The 17491-nt window shown below is 40.6% G+C and overlaps 3 protein-coding genes across 4 annotated transcripts in view; 2 read left to right on the top strand and 1 right to left on the bottom strand.

Annotated features, from left to right (window-relative positions):
• Positions 1–1000, top strand: part of LOC142664743 (uncharacterized) — a 37394-nt gene extending 36394 nt beyond the window's left edge. The window contains exon 8 of the mRNA XM_075844045.1: positions 936–1000. The gene's annotated coding sequence lies outside the window, so the exon portion shown is untranslated. The remainder of the gene's footprint in view (positions 1–935) is intronic.
• LOC142664641 (uncharacterized) overlaps positions 1–10759 on the top strand; it is a 154272-nt gene extending 143513 nt beyond the window's left edge. The window contains exon 5 of the mRNA XM_075843826.1: positions 1440–10759. Within this exon, the coding sequence (XP_075699941.1) occupies positions 1440–2089 (650 nt within the window). The 3' untranslated portion in view covers positions 2090–10759. The remainder of the gene's footprint in view (positions 1–1439) is intronic.
• LOC142664662 (uncharacterized) overlaps positions 1–17491 on the bottom strand; it is a 429232-nt gene that overhangs the window by 330393 nt on the left and 81348 nt on the right. The window lies entirely within an intron of this gene.

Raw genomic sequence — 17491 nt, 5'->3', positions numbered from 1 at the left:
AAATAAACTTTTTAAAATATAAGTCCCAAAACATGAAATAATATAGACATATTTGGTATCGCCACGACCGTAACAACCTGTACTACAAATGTATACCATTATTTATTATGATCGGTGTATGGTGTAAAAAAATAAATATTAAAACTACAGCGCAACTGCTTTTTTTCTGCATTTTAATCTAATTAAAAATTTATAGAAATTAAACGATAATGTATTTGTACCAAAAAATGGTACCCACATAAAGTACAACTCGTCCCGCAAAAAACAAAGTCTCATACAACTACGTCGTACAAAAAATAAAAGCGTTATGAGCGTCGAGATGCAAAGAGGGAAATGTAAAAAAAATTGCTCTGTCCTCAAGGCTAAAATTGGCCGTGTCCTTAAGGGGTTAAAGAGGCTCTGTCACCAGATTATAAATGTCCTATCTCCTACATAATGTGATTGGCGCTGTAATGTAGATAACAGCAGTGGTTTTTATTTTGAAAAACTCATTGTTCCAGCCCAGCTTCTTTCACTGCACAATCACACTGTGCTGTGGATCATGCTGGGCTGGAACAGTGAGAAGTGTAGGACACTGATTGGTCAGCCTCATACACTCCTCTGTACAACACCCAGTTGGTAAATAGTAAAAACACGCCCAGTTGTCTATTGAGAAACTCATTAGCATAAATCTAAACTAGCTCATAACTTGCTCAAAAATGATCGTTTTTCAAAATAAAAACCACTGCTATCTACATTACAGCGCCAATCAGGTTATGTAAGAGATAGAGCATTTATAATCTGGTGACAGAGCCTCTTTAAACATCTCCCTCCTGCTTTATCTACCTTTGGCTCAAAACACTGCATTTGTGTTTCCAGCCTAATTTGAATGTTAGAAATATGTAAACTTTTGTGTTTTGTAACAAAATCACACAATACATTTTTAATCCTAACAGAAAATCCCAGTACGGATTCTGAGGGAAACTTCACGTTATCGATCAATTATAAAGTAGAAGATGAAAACATTATGCAGCAGTCTTCAGGAGAAAACCTCATTACCCTTAATGTACATCCAGGACTTCACAGAACAGATCTATCATATAATTTCACTAATCACGAGGAATCTTCTCCTGAGCAATCACAGATAGTTACCAGAAGTACAGCTCAGAAAGGGGGTAAAAAGTTTCAATGTGGTGAGCAGTTTCCAAAAAGCTCAGGTCGTTTTACAAACCGAAGAATTTGCACAGGAGTGAAGCTTGATTCATGTTCAGAATGTGGGAAATGTTTTTCACATAAATCAAGCCTTGTTGTACATAAGAGAATTCACACAGGAGAGAGGCCGTATTCATGTGTAGAATGTGGGAAATGTTTTACAGATAAATCAAGTCTTGTTAAACATGAGAGAAGTCACACAGGAGAGAAGCCATATTCATGTTCAGAATGTGGGAAATGTTTTTCACATAAATCAAGCCTTGTTGTACATAAGAGAATTCACACAGGAGAGAAGCCGTATTCATGTGTAGAATGTGGGAAATGTTTTTCACATAAATCAAGCCTTGTTGCACATGAGAGAATTCATACAGGAGAGAAGCTATATTCATGTGTAGAATGTGGGAAATGTTTTACAGATAAATCACATCTTGTTGCACATGAGAGAAGTCACACAGGAGAGCAGCCGTATTCATGTTCAGAATGTGGGAAATGTTTTCCAGATAAATCACATCTTGTTGCACATGAGAGAATTCACACAGGAGAGAAGCCATATTCATGTTCAGAATGTGGGAAACGTTTTACACAAAAATCAACTCTTGTTAGACATGAGAGATGTCACACAGGAGAGAAGCCGTATTCATGCTCAGAATGTGGGAAATGTTTTACAGATAAATCATATCTTGTTATGCATGCAAGAAGACACACAGGAGAGAAGCCGTATTCATGTCCAGAATGTGGGAAATGTTTTACAGATAAATCATATCTTGTTACACATGAGAGAAGTCACACAGGAGAGAAGCCGTATTCATGTTCAGAATGTGGGAAATGTTTTACAGATAAATCATATCTTGTTACACATGAGAGAAGTCACACAGGGGAGAAGCCGTATTCATGTTAAGAATGGGGTAATAAAGGGAAGGGAAGCAGGGAATAGTTTGTGGTTCTATGAACTTAAAAGTAAAATAATAAACTTTATTAAATTGACATACAAGAAATTTTATTTTATATAAAAATTTCCAATGTAGGTCTACATTAATCTAAGTGCAGAGGACCCCTAATACTGCACTGGTAAGGGCCAAAATTAGCCTTGGTAAATGGATACTATCCAACGGTCCTTACAAACTGTGGTTGCTAGTACTAAGAAATGCCTGTCACTATTGTTGCAAATTGTATCGGATTCAATGTCTCTGTTGGCATCAATAGTGCAAGGAAATGGCAAATGAAATTGCCAGGAAGGAGATCACCATGGTTTCAATGCCCTGAAATTTTTTTTATTCCAGAATGTTGTAAAAGTCTCTAGTCCATGTCATAGATTCATGAGGCATGGGTGATGACTGTTGATGCCCCTGAATCAAGAGGACTGTGCCAGCATTGAGACCAGCTAATTTCTCTGTGGAGAAATAAGCAAGGTGATTGCACCCTCTCTAATTCGCTCTGGACTGAATACCGGGCGGTGAGCAATGTGTTATTGCCTATCGCCTGCACCGCTTGGCATAGTGGAGGAAGCAACTGGCAAAGAGACAATTAAGCTCCAGGGCTCCTCTCACCTCTGTCAGCCGCTCATGCCAAAAATAAGGTGCATAGCTGTGATACCACCAGGAGGTGAGTACTGTATTGCTATTGATTGCCTCCACCACTAGATATAAAAGCAGAAGAAGCGGAGGAAAAGAGAGCGGCTGAGCTGCTCTAGATCTGTGAGCCGCTCCTGGCGTGTGAAAATAAGTGGTGTTGTACCACCTGACAAGTGAGCACTGCTGTACTGTCTGTCGCTCACACCGCTAGTGGCACGAGCGCAAGCAGTAAGAGTAAACTGCAATTTTTGCCGTTGGTGAACACTATTTGGTTTCTGTTGTTGGATAGATAAAAGAACCTAACATTGGAAACAGCAAAACTAAACACCCGACGCGCATTTCGCCGGCATTTAGGGTATCTTCTAGGGGTGGCAACCGCCAATTTGACATCCCTAAAATACGTCAATATTTGATTGACAGCCTCAATGGCCAATAGAATTGTTACTGAATGAATACAATGTCTCAGTGTGAAAATAAAGCCTGTTTACTACATTGCCTTGTAAGAGGCTCAATATTAGAAACCCTGATCCGATAAAAATGTGGAATATGACTGAATTTCCAAGTTATAACCATAAATTATATTTGCATTCGAGAAGTTGCAGAACTAATATAGATAAGAAAGATTTATGAGGACTATTAAATAGAATAGTTAATATTAATACTGGGCAAGATTCATTTACGATCTCTCTGTCTAAATTAATGTATTGTAATCAATAAAGAAACTTATATAAATGACAAGCCCAGGGAAAAATGCTTACAACACACGCATATTGTGAGAAGAACAGGTGAAGGTGTATCCCTTGGCCTATTCTATTTCACAGGGGCCATTTAAACCTTACGTATAAAAATGTGTAATGCCAAAGAGAATTGTAAATTGCCTCTCTTATATTCAAACCTAACTGGTAAGGGGCAAAGATTTAAGGGAAGTTGGAAGGAACGAAGGAGAGTTATAATAAAAGTCATTTGTCATCACTAATATGCCCAATACGAGGGCAAAACCAACGATCGGTAATAACACAAATAAATTTGGGTGAGTTCCTTACAGAAAGAAACCAAAATTTAAACACTCATTAATGCCATAAGGGTTGATGGAATTCATCTGGAAGATTCATTGGCTCTCCCTCTTGAGGAGAACCTCATCAAATGACCTCTCCTAATGCCCAATTTGAGTTGGCAAATTGCCCAGCCTCTTAGACTTGTCCAGTTCAAATTTTGACTCTGCTTGTAGTGCCTGGCAATTGGAATTGGAGTAAAAGGTGTTTTTTTTAACCTGACTTTCTCTCTCATTTGTGTCAAAATTTAAGATGGAGCCAATATGCTCTCTAATTTGAATACTCAATTCCCTTGTGGTCTTGACCACATATCTGAGGCCACATGGGCATTCTAGACAGCAAATTACACCTTCTGATTTGCATCTAATGTTCTCTGTAATGGTAAATTTTTTTCACAGAGCCATCTAAAAACTATTTTGTAGTTTTAATATTTCTACAAGCTTTGCACGGAAATAACCCTGGTGATGAAGTTGCTACATTGGTAACTGTATGGGTAAAATGACTCAGGACCGGAAGGTTAGATATACACTTCCCTTCACGATAACCCGAGGGTTATTTTTGTTAAGATCTAAATCTGTTTTCAAGACATGCCAGTGTTTATTAATGATGTTTAACATTACGTTCCAATCATTATGATAGTCTGTAATAAACCTTGGTTGGCTAGGAAAATCTGTATTCCTTTTCTTTGGGGTTAAAAGGTCCTCTCGGTTAGTTCTTATGGCTCTGTTATATGCCTCTTTAATACCCCTGTTCGAGTAGTTTCTTATCTGCAGTCTAGATTTAAGTTTTGCAGCTCTCTGTTTAAAAACGGAGAAAGTCGAGCAGTTTCGTCTTAGACGTAGGAGTTCCCCTTTGGGAATCCCCTTTATTGTGTTGGAAGAATGTGCACTCTCAGCATCTAACAGGCGGTTGAAGACTCTTTTCTATAGAGGTCGGTATTTAACTCTCCTTTTGCATCCTGGTATATTCTAATGTCCAAAAAAAGCTATTGAGTTATAGTCAAAGTCCAATGTCCGTTTAAGTTTAAGAACATTGTTATTAAGCAAGCGGATGAAATCTTGTAGGTTGGAGACAGCACCACTCCAAACCACCAGGATATCATCTATGTAACGCCGCAATAAACTGACATGTATTCTATGGTACTGTCACAGTACTTACCTGCTAAATCGAGTGTCCGTTTGTCACCTATGTGGGTATGGTTGCGGCTGCCGCTCTGTGTGTCCTTACCCTCAGGGTAGATTCAGTTCATGCAGATTTGTAGCAGAACTTTCTGAAACTGAAAATCGTTCTATACATCTGAGTGGGGTTGTTTCAGTTATGCAGCACGCACATAGATTCTGAAAGCCCCATTAAAATAAATCGGACAGCTGCAGACATTTCTCAAACAAAAGCTGCTATTTGTGGACTGGAATTTGACAAAAAAAAAAAAAAACATGAAAAACCACCTCAAAGCCAGAAATGGATCTAGCTGGAAAGAGAAGTATAAGACCTTCACTTATATTTCACATTTCTTTTTAATACACTCTTGGCTTTGGCATAAAAAAAAACTGTGTGATTCCAGCCTCAGAGAGGATCTAGGTGGAATGTGTCTCATTTAAACCTCTGACGTTTGGTTTGCCCTTTGTTATTGAAATGTGTGGTATCGCCATTCCGAGATCCAGAGCGCTCTGAGGCCTTCAGAAAGGTTATGGATGTCTATGATACAGGAAAGGGAAGATATCCAAAGTATTAGCTGTCAATCATTCCACCGTTCAGAAAACCATCTACAGGTGGAGATTTCATACAACTGCTAATTTGTCCAGGCCAGTCTGTCTTAGTAGCAGAACACAAGATGCTGAGAGAAGTTTCTGAGATTCCCAGAATTTCTTTAAAGATTTACATGTAGATTTTGCCACTCTTTATGTCTAACATTGCAAAAAAGGCTTCAAAAATGAATACTACATGGGGTGTGCCAAAAGAAAAAGCTTAGCTATCCAGAAAAACCATCAGGGCAAGACTAAAGTTTACTCGTGAACATCTAGGCAAAAAACATGACTTCTGGAAAAGTCTGCTGTGGAAGAAAGAATCAAAAAGTTATTTGTCCCGAGTACTAGAAGACATGTTTGCCATAAATTATAGACCATATTTCACCAGAAAGCATGCTTGGTATAAGTTATAGACCGTATTTCGCGAGAACAAAACTATAAATGACTTGAGGGTATGTTGGAGGAAAGGTTATGGTTTGGGACTGCTAAGCTGCATCAGGACCTGGGCAGCTCATCATCCTAGAATCCACTATGAACTCTACATTGGCAGAGGCTGTTTGAGTATAATGTGAGTTATAAGCCTTAAGTTCAGCTTAAAGTAGACGTTGGAACATGGCAATACCAGTAAACCCACCAAGGAATGGCCATAAAAAAAGAAATGGCGGGTTCTGGAATGGCCAAGGCAAAGCCTAGTTCTAAATATCCTTAAGATTGGGGAGGGTGTAGAACTGGTTGTGCATGTTCCCCATGAAAGATAAGGAAACAAAATCTCCCATATAAGAGACTAGTAGACTGTAATGTCTGTTACGGTCTGTGGGTATGTGGACCCACTGGGCCGTAGCGGGATAGCAGCTGGCCAAACGGCACCAAGTCAATGTCTATATAGTCCAAGCACAAAGGTACCTGTAGCAGTTTGGACAGTAGTAATGGCTAGGCTCAGATGTGACCTTGGCAGCAGACACCAGGCGTAGTGTAACACAGCAGGGGTGACCGATGGCACAACACGACTCCAACCTTCTAACGCACAGGAACAACAGTAGCACGGGATACAGGTAGCAGGTACGGGAACACTGGGAAGAGGATAACACTAAGGGACCATTTGCAAGACTTACACGGGTAAACACAACACTCAGGCAATAAGTGAAAGGGCAGAGCCCTTTTTATAGTCCAGGGTGATCATGGGTTAATTAATGATTATTTTCATGTGTGCGCGCTGGCCCTTTAAGGCCAGGCACGAGCGTGTGTGCGCCCTACGGGACATAGCAGAACGGAGCGGAAGCGAGCGCTGGCATCTCCTGGGTAGGAGATGCGGACCAGCGCTCACAGATCCATGGCTGCAGCCGTTGGGCGGTGAGTAATCCCGATAGTAATCCAGTTTTTGCTTAAAAATACTGATGCAAAATACGCAAGTGTGAATGAGGCCTTATAAAACAAACGCCTGCTGGAGGTTGTTTTTACAAAAGATGCAGAACCAGGTATTTGAGCCATAGAAGGAAGTGGCACATCTGTGACGTGGTTATATTTTGTTTGTTTAAAAAATTATTGAAAATTGAATTTATACTTTTATTTTCTGTCCGCTTTTTTCTTTTTATATTGTGTGAATGAAGATTAAATATTGATACACATGTTAACAAATGTAAAAAGAAAATTACATGGGGTGTCCTTATGGGACTGTAGACTTAGACACTGAAGGCTCCATACACGTGTAGTAAATAATAGGAAAAAGAGGTGGGGTTAAGAAAAAAGGACAAAAGTTACTTGGATCGTTTGATTTCTTATGAGATAGATCTGGCACCAGAAGGCAGATTTTGGCTACCAAGGGGATATATGGCGAACGGTCCCTCTGTTGCGAACATCAAAAATTTATTTTCAAATCCCATTAATATTTGTATTATTTATTGTTGTTTTTTTTAAATAATTTTTATGTTGTTATTAAGTCAGATATTATTTACCTCCTTGGCTGCCACTGGTACTTCCAATAGCTCGCAGAGGTGAATACAGAAATAAAAATGGGAATAGGAGGAAAGGACAGCTTCCAAATTTAAATTCTGTATTCCTAATAATCAAAAACTTTGTGCATGGTAACACTGCTGTAAATTGTATCAGCAGCGTTTATTGAGACCATACAGCTGCTACTAAGAGATATAAACGGCTACATAGTGTCATCCTAACAAGCAGATATACAATGGCAGCGCACATGTAACCACAATGATTTTATAGCGTCCATCCGGTTTACTTAACTCCCGACGCCCGCAGCCATGGATCTGTGAGCGCTGGTCCCCATCTCCTTCCTAGGAGATGCCAGTGCGCACTTCCGCTCCAGTCCGCTGTGTCCCATAGGGTGTGCGCGCACGCTCGTGCCCGCTCTTAAAGGGCCAGCGTGCAGACATGAAAACAATCATCATCAACTTACATGATTTCCTGGACTGTAAGAAGACCTCTGCCCTTCTGATCCTTGCCTGAGCGTTCTTTGTCATATCCTAGTTTGTCTAAGCTAATGGTCTCCTAGCGTTTTCCAGTTCCCAGAGTTCCCTGTAATTCCCTGCTATCCTGGTCAAGTGCCGTGCTGTTGTCGTTCTGTGCTGTATTCTACGCCTGTCCTGCTACTCCACGCACGACGTCTGCCTGCTACCTAGTCCCAGCCGAGCCTGCCTTGCTACTGTCCGAGCTGCCACAGGTACCTATAAGAACTATAGACTGTGACCTGCGCCCTGTTGGCCAGCTGCCATACTGCCAAGGCGGTACGGCCCAGTGGGTGCACGAACCCTACGTGACAGTATACTCAGGCCATGGACCCCGCTGGTCGATCCAAGACAATGACGACGTCACAAGAGATGCGGGCAGATATGCTTGACCTCCGATCTCGATAGAACCAACTCCTCCAGGCCTCGCACATCGGCAGGAGGCACAAGCTGCTGTTCCTCATACTACACTTCCTGGCAGTACTGATCCTCAGACTACACCTCCTGGCAGTGTTCATACCTGTTTTTCTTTGCCACTTCCTGACCGCTATGATGGAGACGCAGGTACCATTTTCACCGATTTTAACTGTAAATTGAGAAAATCCTAGGGATAATGAAAAAGTTTTGGCCAATATTCCAACAGGACCACACTTTGGGCAAGCTGCTCCCACCTATCCCTTCTATTACGTTTAGGAGAGCCCAAAACCTTAAGGATCTTCTGGTACATAGTTACCATCGGGGTTTACAACCCCGTTATGCCTTTGGATCCAAAGGTCCTAAATTCGGGTGCTTCAAATGCGGACGTTGTGTAGCCTATCCGAACATCGAACAGACAACAACATTCTATGATTTTGACCACACGCATGAATTTAAGATCACCCACCACATTGATTGTACTACCATGGGAGTCATTTATTTTGCCATCTGTCCCTGCAATAAAATCTATGTGGGTATGACAACTCCGTAGGAGAGCACGTGAACACGTACTGAGCATTCAAGCGGCTATGGAAATTGATGATGTATCACTACTTAATACGATTCCTCATCATTTTAGGTTATTTCACAACTGTGATGCATCACTCTTGAAAGTGAGAGCTATCGATCGTGTACTCATTGGTCCAAGAGGAGGAAACTGGAAGAAAACTCTGGGACAGAAAGAAACCACTTGGATTATGAGGTTGGGAACCCTATGCCCGTATGGTCTCAATGAGTATAACAGTTTTGTACCATTTCTGTAGGGTCGCCATATTTATTCTCTTTTTTTCTTGGTTTGATTATTGCCACTCTCTTATTGGTGTCCACCAATATTTTATCCTCCTTTTTTTAATTTGTTGTCAATTGTTTTTATTCATATTTATATGTCCCTGTATAGTGGGCTTCCTATTCTTCATCCCCTATATGACCCTTTCTCCTCTCTAGACATGTGTGTTTATTGGCCTTTATATTTGAGGCCAATCATTGTCATGGCTGTATTGCGTTTGGTAAAAAATACTTTTTTATAGATCCTTTTGCTTTGCAGCATGGTCATTACCATACTACACAACATTGAGTCATTGATCCAGCTCAAGTTCTCGTTCTCTATTTTTCTTTTGGTTTGATTTTCATTATTTTTTGCATGTTTTTGTCACTTTTATTTATTATTTTTTTCTTTCTATTTTGGTCACTCTTGTCCATTTTCACTTTTACAGCACTTCTTTATAATTTCGGCACTTTGTCTCAGTTTCTGAGCGGCTTGATGGCTCTTACAGCCAGCTTCAGAACTCTGGACTATTTGGTTATTCCTATATGACGGCTGTGTTGAGTACTTCAGCACTTTGGACAGCGACCTCAGCCTTGACTGCTGTGCTATACTCTCCAGCACCTTGGACAGCAACCGCTGTTCTCGTGCTGGAGTATTACTTAGAACAGGACGCTTGGGTTCTGCTGCTGCTGCTGCTTTTAAACGGCACTTGTATGGCTTTTAATTGTTTCCTTTTTTCAAATTCTTGTGGGAGATTTGTTGGTTTCTGGCCAGGGTTGGGTAGATACTGTTTCTATAGATCGATGTATGGTTTTATTTTCGGCTCCACTCCCTGCCTCTACCTCGGGCTGCGGTGCCGCGTCGGGCGGGCGGGGAGTTCCTTGCTCCCCGCCTGCCTGGCGTGGCTGCGCCGCTGGGGGCATGCACGGGAGGAGGGGACTCTAACTATGGGATCATACGATAGGACGCTATCGTGGGTTGGTGGGGTGTGTTGGCGGCTGTCATTGGTGACTGCAGCCGAACACCTAGCCACCCGATGGGAAACAGCTGTTGCTCCACCTGAAACCACTAGAGAGGAAAGAATATTTAGGGCTACGCGGGGCATTTGGACATCAACCCCTGACGAAGCACCAGCGAAACGCGCGTCGGGTTCAGAAGCGGTCTCTCCTCTCTGTCCTGATCTCCTGCATATTCTCCACTGCGTAGGTGTAGGTATACTGCTCATTGTATGTCATATTTGCCTAAGACTGCACTTTGCATTTATTCTATATAGGTATCTATCTGTGCAAATGTACCATGCCTAGCACGTGCCTAAAAATATTGATTCATGCACTTTAGCTTTTTGTGTGACCAGTTTAACATCTGGGGGGCCAGGCTGCTTTTATGTTCGGATTACATCTTCTTACGAGGGTCCATGTCATTTTACTGTGTACAGTCGTTATGTGTTTTCTCTGTGTCTAATTGACTGTAATAAAGATTGTTTGTAATTTTTCTATTACTTGATCGTGACTTGTTTCTTTTTCTGGTTTGTTATATTAGTCATTAGGACCACTGGTATAATTTGGGGCATTGTTCGGTTTGCTAGACACAGGTACCTGTCGTGAATTTTTGAACCAGTGAGAGATCCACCTCAGCCTGTATTCAAGGGCATTTTCGTCTGATGGTGCAAGGGTCGCTTTCATCATCTCTCTTCTTACTGGCAAGGCCCTTGCATGAGCGAACCCTATCTGGAATGGACAAGGACCAGAGACCTGTGAGTTCCAGGGGTTCCTCCGTACATTTCGCACAGTGTTTGAGGAGCCTGGACGAGTCTCCTCTGTTGCGGCTTCCTTGCTGAACTTACCCCAAGGAGACATCTCCGTGGGCGAGTACGCCATCCACTTCCAAACCCTGGCGGGAAAACTGTTCTGGAACAATGAGGCCCTCGTGGCTATATTCTGGCATGGACTGTCCCCTAAAATTAAGGACGAACTTGCCGCTCGAGATCTGCCGTCTACCCTGGATGACCTCATCCTTCTGGCCGCCCGGATTGATAGAAGGCTCCGAGAACGGCTCCAAGAGGTTCATCGGGAGGGAGGTCTTCTTAGTCCGGTCTCTACCTTACAGCAACTCCTGTAGTCCTCAGATGCCGATCCTTCTAAAGAGTCTGTGAGGATGGACCCGTGTAAGCTATCTACCCAGGAGAGACCACGCAGATGCACTTCGGGACTCTGTCTTAATTGCGGCCTCGGAGGCTATCTTGTGCGTCTGTGTCCCCAAAAGCCTTGGGCAAAAAAGAACTACATTTTCCATAGACGTGACCATAGTATCTGTACTCAGGATCCGCTGCTAATTTCATTTGTACAGACCTGGTGGACCTTCAATCACCCACTACTGATGTACTCCTCACACATTACATATACCCCGATGTGCTCCTCACACATTGCATATACCCCGATGTGCTCCTCACACATTGCATATACCCCGATGTGCTCCTCACACATTACATATACCCCGATGTGCTCCTCACACATTGCATATACCCCGATGTGCTCCTCACACATTGCATATACCCCGATGTGCTCCTCACACATTGCATATACCCCGATGTGCTCCTCACACATTGCATATACCCCGATGTGCTCCTCACACATTGCATATACCCCGATGTGCTCCTCACACATTGCATATACCCCGATGTGCTCCTCACACATTGCATATACCCCGATGTGCTCCTCACACATTGCATATACCCCGATGTGCTCCTCACACATTGCATATACCCCGATGTGCTCCTCACACATTGCATATACCCCGATGTGCTCCTCACACATTGCATATACCCCGATGTGCTCCTCACACATTGCATATACCCCGATGTGCTCCTCACACATTGCATATACCCCGATGTGCTCCTCACACATTGCATATACCCCGATGTGCTCCTCACACATTGCATATACCCCGATGTGCTCCTCACACATTGCATATACCCCGATGTGCTCCTCACAGATTGCATATACCCCGATGTGCTCCTCACAGATTGCATATACCCCGATGTGCTCCTCACAGATTACATATATCCCGATGTGCTCCTCACAGATTACATATATCCCAATGTGCTCCTCACAGATTACATATATCCCAATGTGCTCCTCACAGCTTACATATACCCTGATGTACTCCTCACATATTACATATAACCTGACAAAAAATGGCGACAGCACCCTGCAACACTAATGCCACCTAAACCACTAAATATAAATAAATATGCACTTAAGCTAAATCTACTTACAAATAGGGAGGTTCTTAGTGCACATTTTGATCAAAAACATATAACCTGATGTACTCCTCACATATTACATATACGCTGATGTACTCCTCACACATTACATATATCCTGATGTACTCCTCACAGATTACATATACCCTGATGTACTCCTCACATATTACATATACCCCGATGTACTCCTCACATATTACATATACCCTGATGTACTCCTCACATATCACATATATCCTGATGTACTCCTCACATATTACATATATCCTGATGTACTCCTCACATATTACATATACCCTGATGTACTCCTCACACATTACATATATCCTGATGTACTCCTCACAGATTACATATACCCTGATGTACTCCTCACATATTACATATACCCCGATGTACTCCTCACATATTACATATACCCCGATGTACTCCTCACATATTACATCTACCCCGATGTACTCCTCACATATTACATATACCCCGATGTACTCCTCACATATTACATATACCCTGATGTACTCCGCACAGATTACATATATCCTGATGTACTCCTCACACATTACATATACCCTGATGTACTCCTCGCACATTACATATACCCTTCTGTACTCCTCACATATTACATATATCCTGATGTACTCCTCACATATTACATATATCCTGATGTACTCCTCACATATTACATATACCCTGATGTACTCCTCACATATTACATATATCCTGATGTACTCCTCACATATTACATATACCCTGATGTACTCCTCACATATTACATATACCCTGATGTACTCCTCACATATTACATATATCCTGATGTACTCTGCACAGATTACATATACCCTGATGTACTCCTCACATATTACATATATCCTGATGTACTCCTCACATATTACATATACCCTGATGTACTCCTCACTTATTACATATACCCTGATGTACTCCTCACAGATTACATATACCCTGATGTACTCCTCACATATTACATATACCCTGATGTACTCCTCACATATTACATATACCCTGATGTACTACTCACATATTACATATACTCTGATGTACTCCTCACAGATTACATATACCCTGATGTACTCCTCACATATTACATATATCCTGATGTACTCCTCACAGCTTATATATACCCTGATGTACTCCTCACATATTACATATACCCTGATGTGCTCCTCACATATTACATATACCCTGATGTACTCCTCACAGCTTATATATACCCTGATGTACTCCACATATTATATATACCCTGATGTACTCCTCACATATTACATATATCCTGATGTACTCCTCACAGCTTATATATACCCTGATGTACTCCTCACATATTACATATACCCTGATGTGCTCCTCACATATTACATATACCCTGATGTACTCCTCACAGCTTATATATACCCTGATGTACTCCTCACATATTATATATACCCTGATGTGCTCCTCACATATTACATATACCCTGATGTGCTCCTCACAGATTACATATATCCTGATGTACTCCTCACATATTACATATACCCTGATGTAATCCTCACATATTACATATATCCTGATGTACCCGCACATATTGCATATACCCTGATGTACTCCTCACATATTACATATATCCTGATGTACTCCTCACATATTACATATACCCTGATGTACTCCTCACATATTACATATACCCTGATGTACTCCTCACATATTACATATATCCTGATGTACTCCTCACATATTACATATACCCTGATGTACTCCTCACATATTACATATACCCTGATGTACTCCTCACATATTACATATATCCTGATGTACTCCTCACATATTACATATACCCTGATGTACTCCTCACATATTACATATATCCTGATGTACTCCTCACAGCTTATATATACCCTGATGTACTCCTCACATATTACATATACCCTGATGTACTCCTCACATATTACATATATCCTGATGTACTCCACACATATTACATATATCCTGATGTACTCCTCACATATTACATATACCCTGATGTACTCCTCACATATTATATATACCCTGATGTACTCCTCACATATTACATATATCCTGATGTACTCCTCACATATTACATATACCCTGATGTACTCCTCACATATTACATATATCCTGATGTACTCCTCACAGCTTATATATATCCTGATGTACTCCTCACATATTACATATACCCTGATGTGCTCCTCACATATTACATATACCCTGATGTACTCCTCACAGCTTATATATACCCTGATGTACTCCACATATTATATATACCCTGATGTACTCCTCACATATTACATATATCCTGATGTACTCCTCACATATTACATATATCCTGATGTACTCCTCACAGCTTATATATACCCTGATGTACTCCTCACATATTACATATACCCTGATGTGCTCCTCACATATTACATATACCCTGATGTACTCCTCACAGCTTATATATACCCTGATGTACTCCTCACATATTACATATATCCTGATGTACTCTGCACAGATTACATATACCCTGATGTACTCCTCACATATTACATATATCCTGATGTACTCCTCACATATTACATATACCCTGATGTACTCCTCACTTATTACATATATCCTGATGTACTCCTCACATATTACATATATCCTGATGTACTCCTCACAGATTACATATACCCTGATGTACTCCTCACATATTACATATACCCTGATGTACTCCTCACATATTACATATATCCTGATGTACTACTCACATATTACATATACTCTGATGTACTCCTCACAGATTACATATACCCTGATGTACTCCTCACATATTACATATATCCTGATGTACTCCTCACAGCTTATATATACCCTGATGTACTCCTCACATATTACATATACCCTGATGTGCTCCTCACATATTACATATACCCTGATGTACTCCTCACAGCTTATATATACCCTGATGTACTCCACATATTATATATACCCTGATGTACTCCTCACATATTACATATATCCTGATGTACTCCTCACATATTACATATATCCTGATGTACTCCTCACAGCTTATATATACCCTGATGTACTCCTCACATATTACATATACCCTGATGTGCTCCTCACATATTACATATACCCTGATGTACTCCTCACAGCTTATATATACCCTGATGTACTCCTCACATATTATATATACCCTGATGTGCTCCTCACATATTACATATACCCTGATGTGCTCCTCACAGATTACATATATCCTGATGTACTCCTCACATTACATATATCCTGATGTACTCCTCACATATTACATATACCCTGATGTACTCCTCACATATTACATATACCCTGATGTACTCCTCACATATTACATATACCCTGATGTACTCCTCACACATTACATATACCCTGATGTACTCCTCACATATTACATATACCCTGATGTACTCCTCACATATTACATATACCCTGATGTACTCCTCACATATTACATATATCCTGATGTACTCCTCACATATTACATATACCCTGATGTAATCCTCACATATTACATATATCCTGATGTACTCCTCACAGATTACATATACCCTGATGTACTCCTCACATATTACATATATCCTGATGTACTCCTCACATATTACATATACCCTGATGTACTCCTCACATATTACATATACCCTGATGTACTCCTCACATATTACATATATCCTGATGTACTCCTCACATATTACATATACCCTGATGTACTCCTCACATATTACATATATCCTGATGTACTCCTCACAGCTTATATATACCCTGATGTACTCCTCACATATTACATATACCCTGATGTACTCCTCACATATTACATATATCCTGATGTACTCCACACATATTACATATATCCTGATGTACTCCTCACATATTACATATACCCTGATGTACTCCTCACAGCTTATATATACCCTGATGTACTCCACATATTATATATATACCCTGATGTACTCCTCACATATTACATATATCCTGATGTACTCCTCACATATTACATATATCCTGATGTACTCCTCACAGATTACATATACCCTGATGTACTCCTCACATATTACATATATCCTGATGTACTCCTCACATATTACATATATCCTGATGTACTCCTCACAGCTTATATATACCCTGATGTACTCCTCACATATTACATATATCCTGATGTACTCCTCACATATTACATATACCCTGATGTACTCCTCACAGCTTATATATACCCTGATGTACTCCACATATTATATATACCCTGATGTACTCCTCACATATTACATATACCCTGATGTACTCCTCACAGCTTATATATACCCTGATGTACTCCACATATTATATATACCCTGATGTGCTCCTCACATATTACATATACCCTGATGTAATCCTCACATATTACATATACCCTGATGTACTCCTCACATATTACATATATCCTGATGTACTCCTCATAGATTACATATACCCTGATGTACTCCACACATATTACATATACCCTGATGTAATCCTCACATATTACATATATCCTGATGTACCCGCACATATTACATATACCCTGATGTACTCCTCACATATTACATATATCCTGATGTACTCCTCACATATTACATATACCCTGATGTACTCCTCACATATTACATATACCCTGATGTACTCCTCACATATTACATATATCCTGATGTACTCCTCACATATTACATATATCCTGATGTACTCCTCACATATTACATATACCCTGATGTACTCCTCACATATTACATATATCCTGATGTACTCCTCACAGCTTATATATACCCTGATGTACTCCTCACATATTACATATACCCTGATGTACTCCTCACATATTACATATATCCTGATGTACTCCTCACATATTACATATATCCTGATGTACTCCTCACATATTACATATACCCTGATGTACTCCTCACATATTACATATATCCTGATGTACTCCTCACATATTACATATACCCTGAT

This window comes from Rhinoderma darwinii, chromosome 1 (assembly GCF_050947455.1).
Source record: "Rhinoderma darwinii isolate aRhiDar2 chromosome 1, aRhiDar2.hap1, whole genome shotgun sequence".
Classification (NCBI taxonomy): domain Eukaryota; kingdom Metazoa; phylum Chordata; class Amphibia; order Anura; family Rhinodermatidae; genus Rhinoderma; species Rhinoderma darwinii.
Note: the sequence above shows the minus strand (reverse complement) of the source record. Positions and strands in the feature narration are given on the sequence as shown.